The sequence below is a fragment of the Aquarana catesbeiana genome, linkage group LG06 (genome assembly GCF_042186555.1).
Source record: "Aquarana catesbeiana isolate 2022-GZ linkage group LG06, ASM4218655v1, whole genome shotgun sequence".
Lineage (NCBI taxonomy): Eukaryota > Metazoa > Chordata > Amphibia > Anura > Ranidae > Aquarana > Aquarana catesbeiana.
The window spans coordinates 57,880,168-57,902,498 of record NC_133329.1 but is presented as its reverse complement, the minus strand read 5'-3'; the positions used below and the strand labels follow the sequence as shown (position 1 = coordinate 57,902,498).

The 22,331-nt window shown below is 45.9% G+C and overlaps 1 protein-coding gene across 2 annotated transcripts in view; it reads left to right on the top strand.

Moving 5' to 3' along the window:
• LOC141148471 (uncharacterized) overlaps positions 1-22,331 on the top strand; it is a 40,570-nt gene that overhangs the window by 14,363 nt on the left and 3,876 nt on the right. For both annotated transcript variants that reach the window (XM_073635969.1, XM_073635971.1), the window contains exons 2-10: positions 253-1,193; positions 1,966-2,012; positions 2,121-2,165; positions 6,409-6,464; positions 8,955-9,178; positions 11,258-11,523; positions 12,139-12,261; positions 14,331-14,471; positions 19,158-19,208. In XM_073635969.1, the coding sequence (XP_073492070.1) occupies positions 253-1,193; positions 1,966-2,012; positions 2,121-2,165; positions 6,409-6,464; positions 8,955-9,178; positions 11,258-11,523; positions 12,139-12,261; positions 14,331-14,390 (1,762 nt within the window). In that variant the 3' untranslated portion in view covers positions 14,391-14,471; positions 19,158-19,208. The remainder of the gene's footprint in view (positions 1-252; positions 1,194-1,965; positions 2,013-2,120; positions 2,166-6,408; positions 6,465-8,954; positions 9,179-11,257; positions 11,524-12,138; positions 12,262-14,330; positions 14,472-19,157; positions 19,209-22,331) is intronic.

Here is a 22,331-nt window from a genome sequence, read left to right as displayed (position 1 = left end):
TTCCGTCGGAAAGTCGGACCGTGTGTACAGGGAATAAGGGTTGGTCTTAATTACCTCCAGTTTCATTATCTATGAACTGCAGGTAATTATTTTTGAATTTGGTGCATCAATAGCAGCACTTTGAAAGTGGCACTATTAGGAACTACAGTACCTGAATCTGCTGCACGTTTTGATAAAGCTACCCTAAAACGGGGGCCATCTCACCAGAAAAAATCTGATTGTGTCTAATATTTTCTTCTTGCTGTCTTCTAGAATGGCTTCTGCTGATCTGAAGGACGGGGTGACGTGTTCCATCTGTTTGAACATTTTTACAGATCCAGTGACACTAAACTGTGGACATAACTACTGCCTGGACTGTATTGAGTGTGTGCTGGATGCACAGGAGGACTCTGGAGATTATTGGTGTCCAGAGTGTAGATGTATATTTAGGATTCGTCCTAACTTGCAGAGGAATATTCTTCTATGTAACCTAGTGGAAGTTTATCAGTCTACCCAACACAGGCAGGATTACTCCAAGGGGAGATTTCATAGCAAGGACCCAAAACATGACTTATCTAACCCCTCCGTGTCCCCGGAAAGACAGAAATGCCCCATCCATGGGAAGCTCCTGGACTATTACTGTGCCGAAGATGCTGCTTGTATCTGTGCGTTTTGCTGGCTGGATGGAGGACACCGGGAACACCGGGTGAAAAAGATGGATGAAGCGTTTAAGAAGAACCTAAGAAATGTTCTGAAGAAACTGGTGACAAGGGAAGCAGAGACTGAGGAAAGAGTCCGGAGACTGAACAGAAACAGGAAAACAATACAAATAACAGCATCTAATAAAACAAAAAGAGTTGCCGCTCTATTCAGAGGCGTCAGAATACGAATAGAAGAGCTAGAGGGGATATTCCTAAATGAGATTCTGAGGCAGGAAGAGGAGGCTTCATTGTCAGTGTTGGATCTGATCTGGGAGATGGAGGTAGAGAGGGAAGAGCTGTCCAGGAGGATTCGTCACATTGAGGACCTGTGTAAGAAGACTGATCCACTCACCGTCTTAGAAGAATCAAACACAGGGGACATACGTGAGGATGAGGATCAAGAGGGTGAGGAGCACAGAAAGAAACTTGAAGCACCTCTACCCAATATATCTTATAAGGACGTGGACAGCATTTCATTTAAATTAAATGAAGCTGTGTCTCAAAGTTATACAGGTAATATCTGACACTCAAAACATAAAATTGTTTTTATTCGTAATAGAATTAAATAGGCAGGGTTAGTTAAATGAGCTGTCCATCCAAAAGTGATACTTCAGACTAGGGGTGTCAAACTCGATCTCATAAGCATTATGGCTGCCCTCAAAGGGCCGGTTGTATTTGTAAGACTAGCTGTCCAGGGCACACGCCCCCCCCCTTCTTGCATCAGATGTCAAGAGCCACCCCCCCCCCACCTTACATCACAACACCCCCCCCCCCTTACCTTGTGCTGCTGCCGGGAAGAAGCTGGGGATGGAGCTGGAAAGCAGAAAGTGCAGGGTCTGGAGGAAGACCAGAGGAGGGCTGGAGTCAGCTGCAGGATCTGGCGGAAGAGTTCTGTCCTCTTCTGCCGAGACAAGGTAGGGGTGGAGGCGAGTGGGATGCTGCAGCTGCTGGTAAGGTGTGAGGGCCACATGAAATGGCATGGCGGGCCAGATTCGGCCTGCGGCCCTGTGTTTGACATATGTGCTTTAGACCAACGTTTCTCAACCAAGGTGCTGCCTGGGTTCCTCCGGGGTGACACAAGTAAGGGACCCGGTTTGCTCTGGATTAGCTTCATGAGTTTCCATGGTGTCCATCATAGCTGTTGAGTCTTGAAGTTCAACCATGTACTGCTTCTTAATATTTGTATGTGGCATCTGTTCAATAACTGATTTCCAGAGACATGAAAATATAAAACATAAACATATTAGAGATACTTTTCCAACTTACCATAACGCTTTTGTTTTAGTGATAGAACATTTCAGAAAACTCCCATCTTCATCTCGTCACAAAATGGTAAGTGAAAATCTTGTGAAAGTGAAATCTTGATTTAAAAAAAATATATAAAACATTTTAACTAACCAAAGAAAGCTTAAAACTGGCTGATCTTTCAATTTTTCACAGGAGGTGGTTAGCAGTGGTGATACTGAGACTTTAAGTGCTAATAAAGTAAGTATCTGTAATTCAGTCTTTGGGGTTTAGTTAGTGCTCACTCACATGTGAGTTTGGGGGCTGTATAACCCCGAAAAAAATGCTACCCCCTTTAGCAGGCAGTAATTTCTTCTACGGCATGTGTACACCCCAGAGGCAGCAGCTGGGGTTGTACACATGTCAAAGAAGGAATTACTGTCTGCTCTAACATATATGGTTAGAGCAGGCAGTGAGGAGGTGATACAATGCCTCCTCAGATGAAAGCAATCCGGTGGCTGTATAGCTTTCACGGACCTCCCAGAAGTGCTGAGCCCCTTAACGAAATCCCCCCTGCTATGTTCCAAGGCTTCACTATCCTACCTGTGGGTGGAGGATTTTGTCACTTCTGGTTTCAGATATCACTTTCCCTGGCTGCTATGGGCGAGGAAGAATTTAATGGAGGGTGACCTGTGCTACATTATCTTCCATGGGGTGAGGAGGAGACATCATGGATCTAATACACTCTCTCATCTAACCACTTAAAGACCAAGCTTTTTCTAGTACACTTTTTGTTTACAAGTTTAAATCGGAATTTTTTTTTTCTAGAAAATTACTTATAACCCCCCAAACATTATACATTTTTAGCAGAGGCCCTAGGGAAAAAAAAAGGCGACCGTTGCAATTTTTTATGTCACACAGTATTTGGGCAGTGGTTTTGCAAACGCAATTTTTTGAAAAAATACACTTTAATACACTTTAATAAATTTAAAAAAAACACTATAGTTACCTCAATTTTTTTGTAAAAAAATGATGTTACGTCAAATAAATAGATACCTAACATGTCATGCCACACCCCTCTGCCAATCCCTCCATTGGCTGCCACTCAGTCACCAAATTAAATTCAAGATACTAACTATAACTTACAAAGCAATCCACAACCTGGCCCCCAGCTACATCTCTAACCTAGTCACAAAATACCAACCTAATCGTTCTCTTCGCTCCTCCCAAGACCTCCTGCTCTCAAACTCCCTTGTCACCTCATCCCATGCTCGCCTTCAGGACTTCTCCAGAGCCTCCCCCATCCTCTGGAATGCTCTACCCCAATCCGTCCGATTTTCTCCTACTTTATCCACTTTCAGACGATCCCTGAAAACTCATCTCTTCAGAGAAGTCTATCTGGCCCCCACCTAACAACTGTACATTTATCTTCTCAATCAGAACATCACCCATAGTTATTACCTCTTGTATCTCTTGACCTTCCTTCTTAGGTTGTAAGCTCTAAGGAGCAGGGCCCTCTGATTCCTACTGTATCAAATTGTATTGTATTTGTACTGTCTACCCTCAAGTTGTAAAGCGCTACGTAAACTGTTGGCGCTATATAAATACTGTATAATAATAATAATGTCATCCTTTAAAATTGCACATGATAAAAATCTCCATAGGCGATGCTTTAAATGCCTTTACAGGTAACTTCTTAAGAGTTACAGAAGAGGTCCAGCACTAGAATTATTGCTCTCGCTCTAATGTTCGCAGCAATACTTCACATGTATGATGTTAATACCGTTTACATATGCATGCGCAACTTATGTATGTGCTCGCTTCTGCACACGAGCATCGAGGGATGGGGGGGCCCTTTTTTTTTTTTTTTTTTTTTATTACTACACTGTCCCTTTTCATTTTTTTTTTAATCATTTTTATTCCTATTACAAGGAATGTAAACCTCCCCATATAATAGAAATAAGGATAACAAGTCCTGTTTATGGAGAGATCTGGGGTCAAAAAGACCCCAAATCTCTCCTTTACCTTTTAAAAGCAAAAGATCAAAGATCGCTCCGGTCCTCCAAGGCCATAGAGGCGATCAAAGCGTATCTACGCTTTGATCGCCTGTGTGGCCAGACCGATCGTTTCTCGGGTGAACCTACGGAAACGGTAAGCCCGAGACACCAACGAGCTGCAGGAGGGGTACGTCCCCTCCCGCCACTTCTGAAAGCGTTCCAGCGGCTCATGAGCCGCTCAGGCTGCTTTCATGAGAAAGCCAGCCGCTGGCTGTCAAAAATGATATGGGGTTATGGCTGATATGGCTAAAAGCCACTTGCAAACCGCAACATATATATAGGTATTGTGGTCGGCAAGTAGAACTTATTCACAGTTAACCTGTTTTTAATCCCTTATGTGATTGTGATAGCGATAAAGTTAAGTAAAAAACAAAAAAAAAAACAAAAAAAATTTCAATGTACTCCTAAGCACTTAACCTCTCCCCCCAAAAAAGTTTTTTTGCAGACCTCCGCCCCAACAAACATGCACATACATACATAAAAACACACCTCAGGGGCAACTATGTACAAAAATGTTGGTTGTGCTACACATGTGCGAAGGTGCAGCGTGGTGTCCAGTTGCAGAGAACAGAATTTGTATTAATGTAAAAGATCAGCAATACACAACAAGCCCAGCAGAAAGGCACCCGACCGGGATGTCTAGCAGAGCAGGTCTCGGGTGTGCGGATAGCGTCTGTCTTGATGGGCGGAATGCGGTTCGGTCAGTCCGTGCCCAAATGGGGAGGTGATGGCGTGTACCTATTCTTTACCTACTCTGGAACCTCTTCCTGCCACTAGTCACTGTCCAGGTCAGATGAGTGACCTGTTCCTACACTACTCTCCAGCGTTGGAGCCAGGGCCTTAAAATAGGTCCTGCCTGACCTAAGATGGCTGCCAGAGTCACATGGGGTAGCAGCATCCAACCAGACAGCTTCATCAGTAACCCAGGAAACCATAGAGGAACCATTTCCCTCCTGACTTTCCATCTAACTGCACTGCTGCTGGCGGTCGAGCGCCACCTACAGTGGAGAAAATAGACTGCACCTGCCTACACATGTTACATGTCACTGCACACACCAGAGTTAGAGAAATAATTCTAGGCCCATTATTCACAGTTAGCTCCAAACTAAGGACCTGTAGAGGCTTTTAAAGCATAGCCTAGAGAAAATTTTGTGTACCAAACTTTTCATAGGCACGAGCAATTTTAAGGCTTGACGTGTTGGGTATCTATTTAATTTGCAGAACCTCACCTTTTATATTTTATCAATATATTTTTTATCAATTTATTTTAAAAAAATTGGTAATATATTGCTTTTGTGTGCCCTAAAATTACCTTTTAGTGTATCTGTTACTGAAATTCCGTGCTTGATAAACGTGCTAAAATTGTGTGACATAAATGAATTGGAACTATCCCTATTTTATTCTCCATGACCTCTGCTTTCAGAAAAAGTATTATGTTTGGGGATTTTAGCTAATCTTTTTTCTTTAATATGTGTGCAAAAATTTAAAAAAAAATGGCTCTGGCAGCCCATAGGGGTAATGATGAAAGTAAACAAAATACATGGTGGAAATAAAATATACTGTTTATATATGTATATATATATGTGTGTGTGTATGTGTATATATATATATATAAAAAGTGTATATAGTGTAGCGCTATATGTGTAAGTGCTCAATAAACACAGTGAACTAAGCCCAAACCATTCCTGGAGGACCCAAAAAAGGGAATAAAATAATTCAGAATAATATACAACTAATCAAACAAAATCAAAAATATGCTAGTGTCACACATTATCATATGAATTGATATTAATAAACAGTGAAAAGGCAATGTGAAAATTATCAAAGTAAAGGAAAAAACTCAATGTCCATAAATATTGAAATCTATGATCTCAATGGGATTCAACACCCGCCACCAAAAGTCTCTGAAGGTTGGATAATGAGAACAACGATGAGAAGCGTCTGCCACGTGGATAAATAAACACCAAATAGTAATGAAGTCTAAGTGAGTGTCAGAACCACCACCGAAGCATCAGAGGAGGCTTACCGGAACCAGATGACTTGAAAAGACATACGTCTTACAAGTCTCAGAAGGCGGGTTTAGCCACCAGGGCTGGCAAGATGGATCCTCAGGTGTCCTCAAGTTCCAAAAAAGGGGGGGGGGGAGATAAAGATGCCGTCTCAGCTTCAACCGTCCAAACTCATCAACAGGCCAACCGGATAGATTTACAGACATTTGTGTATCTAGAGGAACATTTGAAGACCTTCACTTGTCTGCATCAGAACTAAATGGCTTCTGAGGTAAAAACTTTAATATATATATATATATATATATCACCCAAAAACAAATTAAAATAAAACTGACCCAAAACCATTAAGACCAAAACCAGCCTAAATCAGTTTATTTAGTATAGTTAGCAAGTCTTTTTCACATCATCATGTTTGTTTGTCTTCTTGTTTGGTTCCAGGTTGCAGAGGGTGGAAGTATGACAGTGGCTCCATCCATTCATGGAAAGACTTACAAGTAAGGATAGTACTAATACTATGTAGTGTGGTGTACACCACTTGTTTTCTACATAGGTGTTCCATTTACAAGTGATTGATGATGATTCGTGCCCCCTTAGTCCTGGTTTAAATTAAAAAGTGATCTAAGTTGTGTGAATCTTGCTTTCAGCACCCATACCGATCTGTAATTGTTTCCTCTGTGTGTGTCCAGCATGGTAGCAGACTACACAGTCTGCAGTGGCCAGTACAGATCAAAATGCAGAAAGAAACCTTATGCCCTGTACACACGGTCGGATTTTCCAACGGAAAATGTTCGATGGGAGCTTGTTGTCGGAAATTCCGGCCGTGTGTAGGCTCCATCGGACATTTTCCATCGGAATTTCCGTCACACAAAATTTGAGATCTGGATCTCAAATTTTCCCACAACAAAATCTGTTGTCGGAAATTCCGAGCGTGTGCACACAATTCCGACGCACAAAAGTTCACGCATGCTGTGAATCAAGCAGAAGAGCAGCACCGGCTATTGAACTTCATTTTTCTCAGCTTGTAGTACGTGTTGTAGGTCACCACGTTCTTGATGTTCAGAATTTCCGACAAGATTTGTGTGACCGTGTGTATGCAAGACAAGTTTGAGCCAACATCCTTCGGAAAAAAATCCACGGTTTTGTCGGAAAGTTCGATCGTGTGTACGGGGCATTGGTGTTGCAGGCAAGCTTTAGGGCTCGTTCACACTATGTGTGTTCACAATGGATAAACGCAGGTCACTGATAGGGCACATGTGCCCTGTTCACATAGCAATGCTGCTGTATTGCCTGGTGCGGTGCAGTGCTGAAAAATGCAGCATGTCTGGTGCACATTGTGTGGACATATGCGCATGCATGGGGCATGGGGCACACAGGCATCCTATTTAGAGCCCAACTCTAAGAAAAGCGTTTGTTTGATAATCCACTAATGTAGGGGCAGCTCTGGAAGGAAGCCTCCGCGGACTGGGCTCCCTGTGCTCTATTTCAGAGGTGTTTTGATCGGAGGTGTGAGATAAGCCATTTAGTCAGGGCTTTTTCGCAGAACATAGGTACAGGAACTCAACCACAACACCCCCCCCCCCCCCCCCACACCCACACACACCCACCCTCCAAACCACATCAAATAGTGGGTGTGGTCAAATTGCACAGTGAAAATGGGGCACTTAATACCAGGAGTGCATAGTCCAGGGGTGTGTTCCCCACGGAGTGCAGAGTCCAGGGGTGTGTTCCCCACGGAGTGCAGAGTCCAGGGGTGTGTTCCCCACGGAGTGCAGAGTCCAGGGGTGTGTTCCCCACGGAGTGCAGAGTCCAGGGGTGCGTTCCACACGGAGTGCAGAGTCCAGGGGTGCGTTCCCCACGGAGTGCAGAGTCCAGGGGTGCGTTCCCCACGGAGTGCAGAGTCCAGGGGTGCGTTCCCCACGGAGTGCAGAGTCCAGGGGTGCGTTCCCCACGGAGTGCAGAGTCCAGGGGTGCGTTCCCCACGGAGTGCAGAGTCCAGGGGGTGCGTTACACACAGAGTGCAGAGTCCAGCCTTCTTCCACAGCTGCTTACCTCTGCATCCCGCCATCCACATCACACTTTCACTCCTCTTCAGCTCTGACCTCTACATGCAACCCCAAGCCCCGCCCCCATCTTCTCCCCACCTTCCTAAAAGCTCCACCATCTTCCACATGTGTTACTTTTGTTGCTATATTAAGCTAAAGCACCCAGCCACCTCTAGTACCTCCCCGCCCACTGTAGTTGGCTCCACCTCTCTCACTTGTGAGGAAATCATCCAGTGGGGGTGTCGGCATCTGCACTGTACCCCAGGTACCTGCATCTCCCTGGTCCCCATCCTGCACTCAGTGGGAGCCGCCCAGGAGATCAGATCTGTGGAAGCCATTGGGAGAAGAGCTGTCACTTGTAAGCACAGAAGCCTGGACTTCTGTGCTTACAAGTGATAGTGGTGAGCAGGGAACAGAGAGGGCCTAAACCAGATGTGGTGGAACTGAGTTCCACCAAGTTCCAGCTGAAACAAAGACCTGCCTTTAGTCATCTTGTCCTCCAACCAGGTATATGATACCGCTGTTCTGCTGCCCTATGAAAACCAATTTACCACAGACCTCTTTTCAGAGACTGCTGCTGTTTTAGCCTAGCCTTATTCACATTCATCTGGACTTGTTCTGTAATGTTGAAGATGTTTCATCTCTTCTCCAAGCCACTTGTTCAGCAAGCAGCCTATTAGAGCCTCTGTCTCTAATCATGTGCTTAACCCCCCCCCCCCCCCATTGGAATCCATGCGTTTGGCGTCCTGCATGTAGATCAGGGGGGCAGAGGCATGGATAGAGGGGGCAGCGCCCGTGCGCCCCTAATGGATGGGCCGCCGCTGGATATACCATGACCTGGACAAATGAGAACCTTCACAAACATTCTCCATTACAGCGAGGGATAATCTGCATCCTGCAACATGTGAAGTGTTTTATATTTGAATATTTCTGTATCCTCAGGTTAAAATTGAGAAGGGACGGCCTTTTTCGCTGTTCAGAGACAAAACTTCAGTTCCTGACGAGCTCTGAGATGTGTGTAGAGTACCAGCTGGAGTCCTGGAGTAATCACATGACGGACACTCTGAACAATGGATATCAAATTATAAGTCCACTCTTCAACATTAAAATACACGGGCCTTCTCAAGTGTCTGCTGTGTACCTACCTCACTGTCTGTCTTCCAAAGGTAAGTCAACATCTGCATGGGTTCCCTCACCAAAGGGAATCACGATGATTAGTAGGGCATATGGAGGTGGAAAGTACATACTGTATGTATATTCTCATCGGGTCAGGCGCAGACATGCAAGGCCTCGTGGTAAAAAGAGGTGGCTTTCTGAGAGTGCATCTATTAATCAATGAGCCAGTCTGATGGGGACCATTGATATAAGAGGGCACTCTGATGGAGGCAGTTGATGTAAGAGGGGCACTCTGATGGAGGCAGTTGATGTAAGGGGGCACTCTGATTGGGGCAATTGATATAAGGGGGCACTATGATGGGGACAGTTGATATAAGGGGGCACTATGATGGGGACAGTTGATATAAGGGGCACTATGATGGAGGCAGTTGATGTAAAGGGGCACTATGATGGAGGAAGTTGATGTAAGGGGGCACTATGATGGAGGAAGTTGATGTAAGGGGGCACTCTGATTGGGGCAATTGATGTAAGGGGGCACTCTGATGGGGACAACTGATGTAAGGGAATACTCTGATGGAGGCAATTGATGTAAGGGGCCGTTGTTGTAGGGGGGGGCACTTTGATGAAGGCAGTTTATGTAAGGGGGCACTCTGATGGAGGCAGTTTATGTAAGGGGGCACTCTGATGGAGGCAGTTCATGTAAGGGGGCAATCTGATTGGGGCAGTTGATGTAAGGGGGCACTATGATGGGGACAATTGATATAAGGGGGGCACTCTGAGTGCGGCAATTGATGCAAGGGGGCACTCTGATGGGGACAACTAATGCAAGGTGATACTCTGATGGAGGCAATTGATGTAAGGGGGCACTCTGATGGAGGCAATTGATGTAAGGGGGCAGTCTGATTCGGGCAGTTGATGTTATGGGGAACTCTGATGGAGGCAGTTGATGTAAGGGGGCACTCTGATGGAGGCAGTTGATGTAAGAGGGCACTCTGATGGAGGCAGTTGATGTAAGGGGGCACTCTGATTGGGGCAATTGATATAAGGGGGCACTATGATGGGGACAGTTGATGTAAGGGGGCACTATGATGGAGGCAGTTGATGTAAGGGGGCACTCTGATGGAGGCAGTTGATGTAAGGGGGCACTCTGATGGAGGCAGTTGATGTAAGGGGGCACTCTGATGGAGGCAGTTGATGTAAGGGGGCACTCTGATTGGGGCAATTGATGTAAGGGGGCACTATGATGGAAGCAGTTGATGTAAGGGGGAACTCTGATGGAGGCAGTTGATGTAAGGGGGCACTCTGATGGGGACAACTGATGTAAGGGAATACTCTGATGGAGGCAATTGATGTAAGGGGACACTCTGATAGAGGCAAATGATGTAAGGGGGGCACGCTAATGGAGGCAAATGATGTAAGGGGGCACTCTGATTGGGGCAATTGATGTAAGGGGGCACTTTGATGGGGACAACCAATGTAAGGGGTCACAGGTTCTGTTTAATCATCCTGATTTAATGGCATAACAGCTTAATAAATACTAGTGCTCCCTATTCATTCTGAACGTCCTCTGCACTACCTGTCAGGCATTACTTCTGGACCGTGACTCATGGTACCGGACCGTGCTGAGTATACAGGGGAAAATACTAATTCCCTGCATCTCTGGCGCAGACTGTCAACGACTCACACTAAGTGTTGACATTATGCCCCTTTTTTTTTACTGCACCCCAAGATCAGATAGTCTAGATCTGGCCCTGCTGCCTCCTATGTAAACCTAGTGTTAAAGTAAATTTCTGAAAGCTGCAGCATTACAGTCTGTATTCGTTGTTTCACCTAAAACTGCCTTAGGTGATATAATGGTTAAACAGTTGGGCAAAGATGTCTGATAGCACTGGTACTGAGCACCTATAGCCCTGGTAAGTAGCACCTCTAGCCCTGGTAAGTAGCACCTCTAGCCCTGGTAAGTAGCACCTCTAACACTAGTATTGGCCCCTCTGGCATTAGTCCTGAATATCCTATTGTTCGCTCCAGTGGGGTTGGGGGTTTGCGTACTTGCACCTATTCTCCAACAAAAAAGCCCTGCTTGCAAACAGTTCAGAAAATAGTTCTAAAGCCTCCCTTTTTTTATACAGATTATGGTACATACAAATCGTACATTAAATTGGTTCGCTTCAAAAATGGGAAAATGATCTTGGAATCACCGACAAGGATTGAACCGTCATACATTGTGCTGGAGAATCCCACTTTCAGTTTTTTTGGGGCTCTGCTGGAGAAGTTCTGGACATTTATAACTAGGCCATTCGCATTCAATGGGATAGTGCTGATATACGGCAAAGCAGAGGGAAAGTGTTGCCTTCGTCTCTACACCATGATCGATAATCAGCCTGACATAAAAAAGGTAAATTAATTGTACTTATTTGTAAGCAGACTTTTATTAGGCCTTCTACACATGGGCTTCAGGTGGCATCAGAACAGTGTGTACAGAAAACTTATAGAAAGCATATGCAAAGCTTCGGACAGTTTTCCTGAGGCCTTTAAAGCTGAACTAACAAACAAACAAATATTGTCTAAATCCATTCCTCATGTGTATTCTTCTTGAACCTTGGTGTGCTTTGTGTATTTCCTCCAGATCAGTGCAGCAATCCAGTGTGAGACTTCCTGTAATAAAGACCGCTCACTGCTGCTCTCTCTCCTTTTGCAGGGGGACTGGTCTTGTCTCCACCCCCCTTTTGCAGTTTTCTGTTTTTGGGTTTTAAAGAAAAGCAACGGAAAAAGGTTTTATCTGGAGTTCAACTATAGGACAATTATACCTTGTAGTCCTTACACTAAACCTTTTTTTCATCACTTGCCTGACGAAGGGGTCCTGCGCGGCCCCGAAACGTTGCACCTCCCTTGTGATGTGACCGTTTTCGATTAAAAACCTTTTTTGGACAATCTTGTTTGCTGATCCATGGTGTGCTGGCGAAGATGTACTTCTCTCACACTAAACCTGACTTCTTCTTTCTCCACCTAGATTATCGATGAGAGGATCGGGGATGAGTTCCATTGGATTGATAAGGCGCCGCAGGTTGAATCAGTTTATGTAGAAAGACCGTATGTTATACAAGGACTGAGTGAAGCGGAGATAGAGCCAGAGGTATGAACTTCATGTTACGACTGGGTTAATGCTAGAGTTAGGTTTTACTATTACAGGGAGGCTCCAGTGGGACCCACAGATACAGCCAGGTTGGAGAAGACAGAGGGGGAGAGAGAGAGCAGGGGGGTGGGCAGAGAGTGGGGGGGGGGAGAGGCAGGGGGGGCAGAGAGTGGGGGGGGAGAGAGGCAGGGAGAGGGGGAGAGAGAGAGAGGAGAAGGGCAGGAAGTGGGAGAGAAAGAGGGAGTGAGGGAGAGGGAGAGGGAGAGAGAAGTGGGAGCGAAGGAGTGATGGAGAGAGAAGTTGGAGAGAGGGAGTGAGGGAGAGGGAGACAGAGAGAGAGAAGTGGGAGAGAAGGGGGGAGAGAGAGAGAGAGAGAGAGAGAGAGAGAGAGAAAGAGAGAGAGAGAGAGAGAGAGGTGGGAGAGAGAGGGAGAGAGAGGGAGAGAGAGAGAGAGAGAAAGAGAGGTGTGGGAGAGAGAGGGAGAGAGAGGGAGAGAGGTATGGGAGAGAAGGAGGGAGAGAGGTGTGGGAAAGAAGGAGGGAGAGGGAGAGAGGTGTGGGAGAGAAGGAGGGAGAGAGGTGTGGGAGAGAGAGAGAGGTGTGGGAGAGAGAGAGAGGTGTGGGAGAGAGAGAGAGATGTGGGAGAGAGAGAGAGGTGTGGGAGAGAGAGGTGTGGGAGAGAAGGAGGGAGAGAGGTGTGGGAGAGAGAGAGAGGTGTGGGAGAGGTGTGGGAGAGAGAGAGAGGTGTGGGAGAGAAAGAGAGGTGTGGGAGGGAGTGAGGGAGAGGGAGAGAGGTGTGGGAGAGAAGGAGGGAGAGAGAGAGAGGTGTGGGAGAGAGAGAGATGTGTGGGAGAGAGAGAGAGAGGTGTGGGAGAGAGAGAGAGTTGTGGGAGAGAAGGAGGGAGTGTCGGGGGAGAGAGGTGTGGGAGAGAGAGAGAGGTGTGGGAGAGAGAGGTGTGGGAGAGGTGTGGGAGAGAGAGAGAGGTGTGGGAGAGAGAGAGAGGTGTGGGAGGGAGTGAGGGAGAGGGAGAGAGGTGTGGGAGAGAAGGAGGGAGAGAGGTGTGGGAGAGAAGGAGGGAGAGGGAGAGAGGTGTGGGAGAGAAGGAGGGAGAGGGAGAGAGGTGTGGGAGGGAGTGAGGGAGAGGGAGAGAGGTGTGGGAGAGAAGGAGGGAGAGAGGTGTGGGAGAGAAGGAGGGAGAGGGAGAGAGGTGTGGGAGAGAAGGAGGGAGAGGGAGAGAGGTGTGGGAGAGAAGGAGGGAGAGAGGTGTGGGAGAGAAGGAGGGAGAGGGAGAGAGGTGTGGGAGAGAAGGAGGAAGAGAGGTGTGGGAGAGAAGGAGGGAGAGGGAGAGAGGTGTGGGAGAGAAGGAGGGAGAGAGGTGTGGGAGAGAAGGAGGGAGAGAGGTGTGGGAGAGAAGGAGGGAGAGGGAGAGAGGTGTGGGAGAGAAGGAGGGAGAGAGGTGTGGGAGAGAAGGAGGGAGAGAGGTGTGAGAGAGAAGGAGGGAGAGGGAGAGAGGTGTGGGAGAGAAGGAGGGAGAGGGAGAGAGGTGTGGGAGAGAAGGAGGGAGAGAGGTGTGGGAGAGAAGGAGGGAGAGGGAGAGAGGTGTGGGAGAGAAGGAGGGAGAGAGGTGTGGGAGAGAAGGAGGGAGTGAGGGAGAGGGAGAGAAGGAAGGAGAGGGAGAGAGGTGTGGGAGAGAAGGAGGGAGAGAGGTGTGGGAGAGAAGGAGGGAGAGAGGTGTGGGAGAGAAGGAGGGAGTTAGGGAGAGGGAGAGAGAAGTGGGAGAGAAGGAGTGAGGGAGAGGGAGAGAGAAGTGGGAGAGAAGGAGGGAGTGAAGGAGAGGGAGAGAGAAGTGGGAGAGAAGGAGTGAGGGAGAGGGAGAGAGAAGTGGGAGAGAAGGAGGGAGTGAAGGAGAGGGAGAGAGAAGTGGGAGAGAGGGAGTGAGGGAGAGAGAGAGAATGAATACCAAAGAACACAACATTATTTTACTAATATTCCATCTTGTTAGTAAATAAGTGGACACCAGGAAGGTTTTTCTTTACTTGCACGGATAAATCCATATCTACAATTTATAGGTTCTGCGTTTCCGGTTCACCTGCCCTTCCAGAGTCTTTCCCTACATGATATCACCATGAATGAACCCTCAGACAAAATTGTTTTACGTATAGCTGAAAAAAACAGCGGACAGATTATCTGGAGTCGTCAGTTGAAGAAAGGTAAAAGTTTGTATTCCCCATTACTTTTGGCCCATGTGGCTGTTCTGTTTCAAATGCAGCTTTATTCACTGACATACGTCCTTAGACCCAGTCTTTCTAGATAGTATAGTTACTGGCTTGGCACCATCCACAGGCAGCTTAACTCTTCAAAAAGAAGTTAAAACTGACACAAATTTGCTTAAGATATGTGCAGTACCGTTTTTTTTTTTTTTTGCAGTCTTTTGTAGTGTAGAAAGACATAGACTTTCCTAAGCCCTGTCTCTGTCAAGTACTAACACTGACTGAAAGTACACGGAAGAAAAAGGGCAGGTTAGTTACAAACAAAAACTCAAAACTGCCATTTTGATGTTAACATATTACAGAATAATCCTAATCTAATGCAGTTCAATACATCAAATTAAAAATACATATAAGTGGGACAGACCTGCGGTGCCATTCATTTAGAATAGCACCCAAATCTACTAAGGCAGCACACATGCATTGTGCATCACTGGAATGCATCAGACTATGTTGCGTTTCAAATTTTGTGGCGTATGGTTTTTGTGCGTTGGCAGCCCATCCATTTCAATTTCAAACTCATTTCAGCTTAATTTCAAAATCGATGCACCACAAGAAGAGCCCTTTCTCTTTCGATAACAATGGTCACCAGAACGAATAAGAAGGATGAGAGGAGTCACAAGGAAAAAAAAAACAAACAGGGCATCTAATCCTTTCCACACTTATTTATATTATTAAAATCTCTGAAAAATTAGCCTCATCAGGTTTTGAGGGGAAAGGGGTAGGAAGCACAGGTGGACATAATACTGTTTCTTTTTTATAAACATGGCTTAATTCTGACAGGCCTTAAATTTTGGCCACATTCTCGGAAAAGTGTTCTAAAACAAAACTGGCACCATAGCACTAAATATATAACCATAGAAGAGTGATGCCAGAATAAGACCAAGTTGTCCTTAGGTCTATAGGATAGACCTATGTTGATCCAAGCATGTTTAAACTAACTCACTATTTGTACTGGAAGTCTGTGCCAAGCATCCACTTTTTTTGGTAAAATAATACTTCCCTCCTGTTAGTATAAGATCAAGTCCCAGTGTTCTTCATGTAACACCCTCCTAGTTAGGTTGCTAGTTAAATTTTAGTTTTTGGCTCCTTCTGTAATCAGGGGAGCAGAGATTGTTTGTTTTGGTCTGTTCAGGGTTTCATAAGCTGGGAGTTTGATTGCTTCCCCCTGCCTCTAAACTAGAGCTTAGGGAAGGAGAAGGTAAAAGATCAGTTGGAATACTGATCATAGCCTAGCCAATCCTTGGGGAGGTGTTCCCAGAAGGTGGCTGGACAGCTAAAAAATAGTCTGAAGCCCTGGAGAGATTGTCTTTCCCCAGAAAGGAGAGTTCCCAGCCTCAAGGGGCTGTTGCCCATGAGGTAGCTAAAGGACTGGGTTGCTCTTCTGCAAGGCTTCAGGAGCTGCAGTGCTAGGACCTAGAAGTAGCCTTTATCTGACCGCAAGCTTTCTTCAAGGGATCTGGGCTAGAGAAGGATTGTCTCTATCACTGGATGGTGTCCAGAGGATGCTGAAAGGAGGCAATTTTCCTGGGGACTTGTGCGTAGAGACTCTTTGAGTGTAGTATCCTGAAGATAGCACTGGGTAACCAGCAAGCTTACCAGATGCTTCTCTCTTTAAAGAGAAGGGTTTTCAGGGATCGTCTAAAGATGGATAGATTAGGGGACAGTCGGACAGATTGGGGTAGGGAGTTCCAAAGGATGGGAGAAGCTCTGGAGAAATCATGGAGGCGAGCATGGGAGGAGGTGACAAGGGAGATAGAGAGCAGGAGGTCTTGGGAGGACCGAAGAGAGCGGCTTGGTTGGTATTTTGGGACTAGGTTAGTGATGTAGCTGGGGGCAGAGTTATGGGTGGCTTTGTAAATTATTGTTAGTACTTTGAATTTTATTCGTTGGGTGAATGGAAGCCAGTGGAGGGATTGGCAGAGAGGGGTGGACGACACTGAATGGTTGGTAAGGTGGATGAGTCTTGGAGCGGCATTCATTATGGACTGAAGGGGGGATAGTTTATGTAGAGGTAATCCAATGAGGAGGGAGTTGCAGTAGTCGAGGCGAGAGATAACCAGGGAGTGAGTTAGAAGCTTGGTGGTGTCAAAAGGGGCGTATTCTGGAAATGTTGCTGAGGCTAAGGCGGCATGATTTGGACAGGGATTGCATGTGGGCCTGAAAGGACAGCTCAGAGTCTAAGGTTACCCCTAGCACCCTGGCATGTGGGGACGGGCTGATAGATTTGCCATTGATGTTGACAGAGAAGTCAGGGGAAGAGGCACGTGGGGGAGGAAATATTAAGAGCTGAGTTTTAGATAGATTCAGTTTGAGGAAGTGGTTTGACATCCAGACTGATATGTCTGTTAGTAAATAAGTGATCCGTGAGGAGATTGATGGGGTGAGCTGAGGGGCAGAGAGAAAGATTTGGGTGTCATCCGCATATAAATGGTAGTGCAAGCCATGGGAGCTATCAGCTGACCCAGGGAGGATGTGTAAATAGTAGAGGTCCAAGGACAGAACCTTGCGGGACTCCAACGGTAAGAGGAGTTGGAGAGGAGGAAGTGGAGTTGTAAGTGACACTGAAGGTGCGATGAGATAGGTAACATTCGAACCAAACGGAGAGTGCAGCCATGGAGACCATGCAAATTGAGGTTTTTTTTGAGGAGGGGGTGGTCAACTGTATCAAAGGCAGCAGAAACGTCTAATGCCACGTACACATGAGCGGATTTTCTGTCTGAAAAATCTTTGATGGTTTTTCCAGCGTAATTCCGCTCAAGCTTGCCCTGCATACGCACGGTCACACAAAAGTTCGTTAAACTTTCGACCGTCGAGAACGTGGTGTACAACACTACGACGAGCCAAGAAAATGAAGTTCAATGCTTACGAGCATGCAAATTGTTTCCGACCGTGCGTAGGAATTTTGCGCGTCGGAATTGGTACAGACGATCGGAATATGCGATTGGGACTTTTTCCCACCGAAAAATTGAGAACCTGCTCTCAATCTTTTGCTGGCTGGAATTCCGCCAGCAAAAGTCCGATGGAGCATACACACGGTCGCATTTTCCGACCAAAAGCTCTCATCAGACTTTTGCTGGTGGAATTTCCGATCGTGTGTTCGCTGCATAAGAGTAAGAGTACGGAATAATGACCATTGGTTTTGGCTGTTAGTAAGTCATTTGTGAGTTTTGGGAGGGCAGTTTCTGTGGAGTGCTGTGGGAGAAATCCAGACTGAAGAGGATCAACAATGAGGTGGTCGCTCAGTCGGTTGTATACTAAACCTTCAAGGAGTTTGGAGGCAAAAGGGTGTAAAGAGATGGGTCTTAGGTTGTTAAGATTGGTGGGGTCTAGTGAGGCCTTTTTTGGTATGGGAGTGACTAGTGCATGTTTTAGAGGGTTGGGGAACATGCCAGTAGAGAGTGAGAGGTTGAAGATATGAGTTAAAGAGTGTAGGATAGAGTCAGATGGTGATCGTAGTATTTGAGAAGGAACAGGGTCCAGGGGGCAGGAGGTTAGGTGGACGTTAGAAAAAAGTTTAGTGACTTCCTCTATAGTAGATGGGTTAAAAGAGGGAAGTATTGATTGTGCAAGAGGACAAGGAGTGTAAAGTGAGGGAGATATCTGTAGAGCGGAGATCTCGAGACAAATTGTCTCAATCTTATTTTTGAAGTGATTAGCAATCTCCTGGGCAGTAAGTTAGTGGGTGGAGGTAATGGAGGACAAAGTAGAGTGGTAAAGGTAGAAAAGAGTTGACTGGGACTGCATGAGAGAGTGTTAATGAGAGTGATAAAGTAGGTCTGTTTGGAAGTGTGGAGGCAGAAATGGTATTTTTGGAGGACAGATTTATATTGGCTGAAATCTTGCTGTGACTTAGTCTTATGCCACAGATGCACAAGAGCACGGCTCTGTTTTTTGAGGCTTCTGGTAATGTCTGTCTGCCAGGGTTGTAGTGGTTGGGGCCTGATTCTGTGTGTGGTTGGGGGGCCAAGGTATCCAGGGTGGATGACAGTGAATTGTTGTAGACAGAAGTGGCCAAGTTGGGGCAGGACAAGGATGAGATTTTTCGTAGAGACAATCTGTAGCAGAAAAAAGACGAGAAGGGTTAAGATGGCGAAGGTTTCTACGGGTAATAGTTTGGTAGTTGGAAGGCAAGGAGGAGGCAGACAAGGAGAAAGTGAAACTAATAAGGTGGTGATCAGAGAGAGGCAAAGGAATATTGGAGAGTTTGTGCGGAGTGCATAGGTTGCCAACAGAGTAAGTAGAAGCTCTTGTCCATTGTTTTAGGTCAAAAGAGGAGGTTAGGCTCAGCAGCTTAGAAGTAGCGGGAGTGTTAAGTTTAACAGGGATGTTGAAGTCACCAAGAATGTTTGTTTGAGGAGGAGAAAGCACAACCTGCCTTCCATCTAGCTGATATCGCCATCCTAGTGCTGGAGGATGGTAGAGGGGAGGGGGAGAGCCTACAGCATGCCTTCAATCCAGCTATTGTCACCACCTAGGCAACAAATGGATGGGCTAGAGTTTAGGCTTTATAATCGTATTAAATAGCCAGAGCTGCCAGATTCCCAAACACTGAATAATCAGATTAGGTTAATGTGACTCTTTAACATGTAGACAGTGGTTTTGACATTTTTTTTTCCTTTTTTGAAGAACAACTTGAACATCTCAGAGGGATCAGACCTATAAGGGAATCAGGCTCAGGTAAGAGTCTTCTTTTCCTGTAGCTGAACTCACGAAGCCTCACCATAATACAGGAGCATGATCATTTCCTGCTACAACTTCCCTGACCAGTGGCCATTGATGCCTAGGCCAAATTTAGCAGTGTTGGTTAACTCAGTAGGGTAGGCTGCTTTCCCTGGAGACCCTTATGCCGCGTACACACGGTCGGACTTTTCGTCTACAAAAGTCCAACGGACGCCGACGGACTAAAGCTGGCTGGTAATCCGATCGTGTGTGGGCTTCTCCGGACTTTCAGCAGACTTTTTCAGCCTCAAATCCGACGGACTTTAGATTTGAAACATGCTTCAAATCTTTACGTCGTAACTACGACGGACCCCGAAATCCGCTCGTCTGTGTGCTAGTCCGACGGACAAAAACCCATGCTAGGGCAGCTATTGGCTACTGGCTATGAACTTCCTTATTTTAGTCCGGTGTACGTCATCACGTACGAATCCGTCGGACTTTTGTGTGGTGGTGTGTAGGCAAGTCCGTTCGTTAGAAAGTCTGCTGCAAGTCCGCGGAAAGTCCGCCGGAAGTCTGTCGGACAGGCTGTCGGACTTTTGTAGACGAAAAGTCCGACCGTGTGTACGCGGCATTAGAGAGAGATTTGGAAGTTTTCCCATGGACTTTTGGCACTACAAGCAATTGCACCATTTTCTTGCTACCCATGGACGTTCTATTAGGGAGTTGTCTACAATTACCCCAATTAAGCAGCTGTTCATAGAAAAAGAGCCCTTACCCCACTTAGTCTCAGTACTGTATACTACTACTCGGTTCCACTCCCACTATAACTAAAGCCGCGTTTATTCGGGAGTGGGAACGCGACCTGGGGATGGAGTTCTCAGCTGCCCAACTTAAACACATATACCAATTAACCCATTCCAGCTCTATTAAATCCAGGACCCAAGAGACTAATTATAAGTTACTGACGAGGTGGTACAGTGTGCCTGTGACCTTATCACATAAATACCCTTCAGTCCACGATCTTTGTTGGAGAGGTTGCGGCCAGAGAGGCACACTCCTGCACCTGTGGTTGGAGTGTCCCGCGATTCGACCCTTCTGTTAAGTTAAAGATCAGATAAAAAATGTACTCTGGGTAGATGTCCCTCTGTCCCCGACTCATTTTCTACTCCATTCTTACCATCCCACTCAGTCATTATAAGAAAAGCGCTCTCCCATACCTCCTGAATGTGGCAAAGAGATTAATCCCTATCTACTGGAAGCGAACACATGTGCCCAGTACAGAGGAGTGGATTGGGAAGGTGAATGGGATTATGGAAGCGGAGGAGTGGGTGGCAACATGAATGGACAGACATGAGCGATTTTTTTAAGTAGGTGGGCAGCGTGGCAGGACCATACTTTTGATCCAGGGCGAGTTTCGTCTAGCTTAGACGTTGTCTTGTTGGAAAGTAGCTATGTAAATTATGCAGCCAATACCAAAGTTTAAGGTCTTTTTCCTTTCCTATCATTGCATGCTATGCAGGGCTGTGCTTCTTGTTTTAGTTTTATTTAAAGTTTTCCTTTTAAAGTGTCGTTTTAGTCACATTCCCTGTTATCTGGTTTCTGTTTTACAGTTTCAACTTACAGCATTTCAGCAGATCCGAGGGCCTTGTGTTTTGGTCTTCTGTTCCATCCCGGGTTGTCACTGATGTTGGGGCGTCCCTCGCGTGGGGGGGGGGGGGGGGTTGCAAACCCATCAGTTTTTCTGTGGCCCTTTCCTCCCCCATAGGGAGCCACCTGCTTGTGTGTACTATGGCGCCCTGGTTGATGGCTGGGCCCCCAACGTCTCAGGAATCCGGGTCCCTGATGTGGAAGTCTATATTTGACACCTTTTGTGTTTTCCTTTTTTTTTTTTTTAACAGAACAGAATTGTGTTTTCCTTTTATTTTTATGTTAATGTTTTTTTTTCATGTTAACTTTTTTTTTTTTTCTTGCTGTCCATAGATATGAGACAACAATTGTTTTAATTTACTTTATTTTACTTTTTGTAAGAGAAATGTTTTTCTACATAAAGATTATATAAAAAAAAAAACTCTGTAGGGCATATTTTTAAAGCAGTGGGTGTAACATTCACACCCTGTAATTTAAAACATATGCATCAGGAAAAATTACCTGCAGTAAATATTTGGTGAATGTCACATTCACTGTTTTATAAATATGCCTCATATCAATATAGATATTTTTTGTAAATACTGTAATTGCATTTGACAATTACAGTATTAAACATCGTTAAATTGTCATCTGTAGGCTGAAAAGCCTAGTTTGTGGTGTATTGATCATATGATCAGGAGCCATTGTGTAGGCGACCTTTTATGCACAGGTTTCAGGTTAAAGCAATAGGAACTGTATTGTATCTCAGACACAATATGCAGCTTCTAATTACCTTCCAAACCTCCCCAAAAGAATGCTCAACTCTCCATCATGTGACAGTGCCTAGGCCCGGAAATTGGCCACTCAGGCACCAAGTTCTCATTTGTGGAGGGGAAGGAAGGGGGCTTTGGGGGCAATGACATGTGCCCAAGTCTCTGTGTTTTGGCAAAAGAAGGCAGTGAAGGTAAGTACAAGGTAACTTGATGGGCCAAAACGGTTTACTTTTCCAAGTATAGACAAAACACAGGGCTTTTTTCGCACAGCACCAGAACCTCCGGTAGGCACAGGTCCTGGTTGGAGGGGTTGCCGATCAACTCAGGTAAAGTGGCGGTGTATGCCCCCAGCTCTGCACCACCTCATTCCACATGCCATTCTGTATGTTCCCCATTCCACACTGCCTCATTTCATATACCATGCTGTACATTCCCTATTCTGCACCACTTCAATCTGTATACCAAGCTGTACGTTCCCTAGTCTACACACTTTCATTCCATATTGTTGCTTCTGGGAGAGTTATTGCTGCTGGGGTATTTATTGATGCTGCTGGGGGATTTATTCTTTAAAAGGGGGTGGTGCTGAGAGGAGGGGAGGGGTCAGGGACAAGTCTGACTTGGGAAGGCGGGGGGGGGGGGTTTTCCTGCACCTATTTTCTAGGGGGGAAACGCCTTGAAATATATTTTTGATTTAAGGCTGCATATATTCAGCTGTTGATATCGTTTACACCAGGGTTTTTCA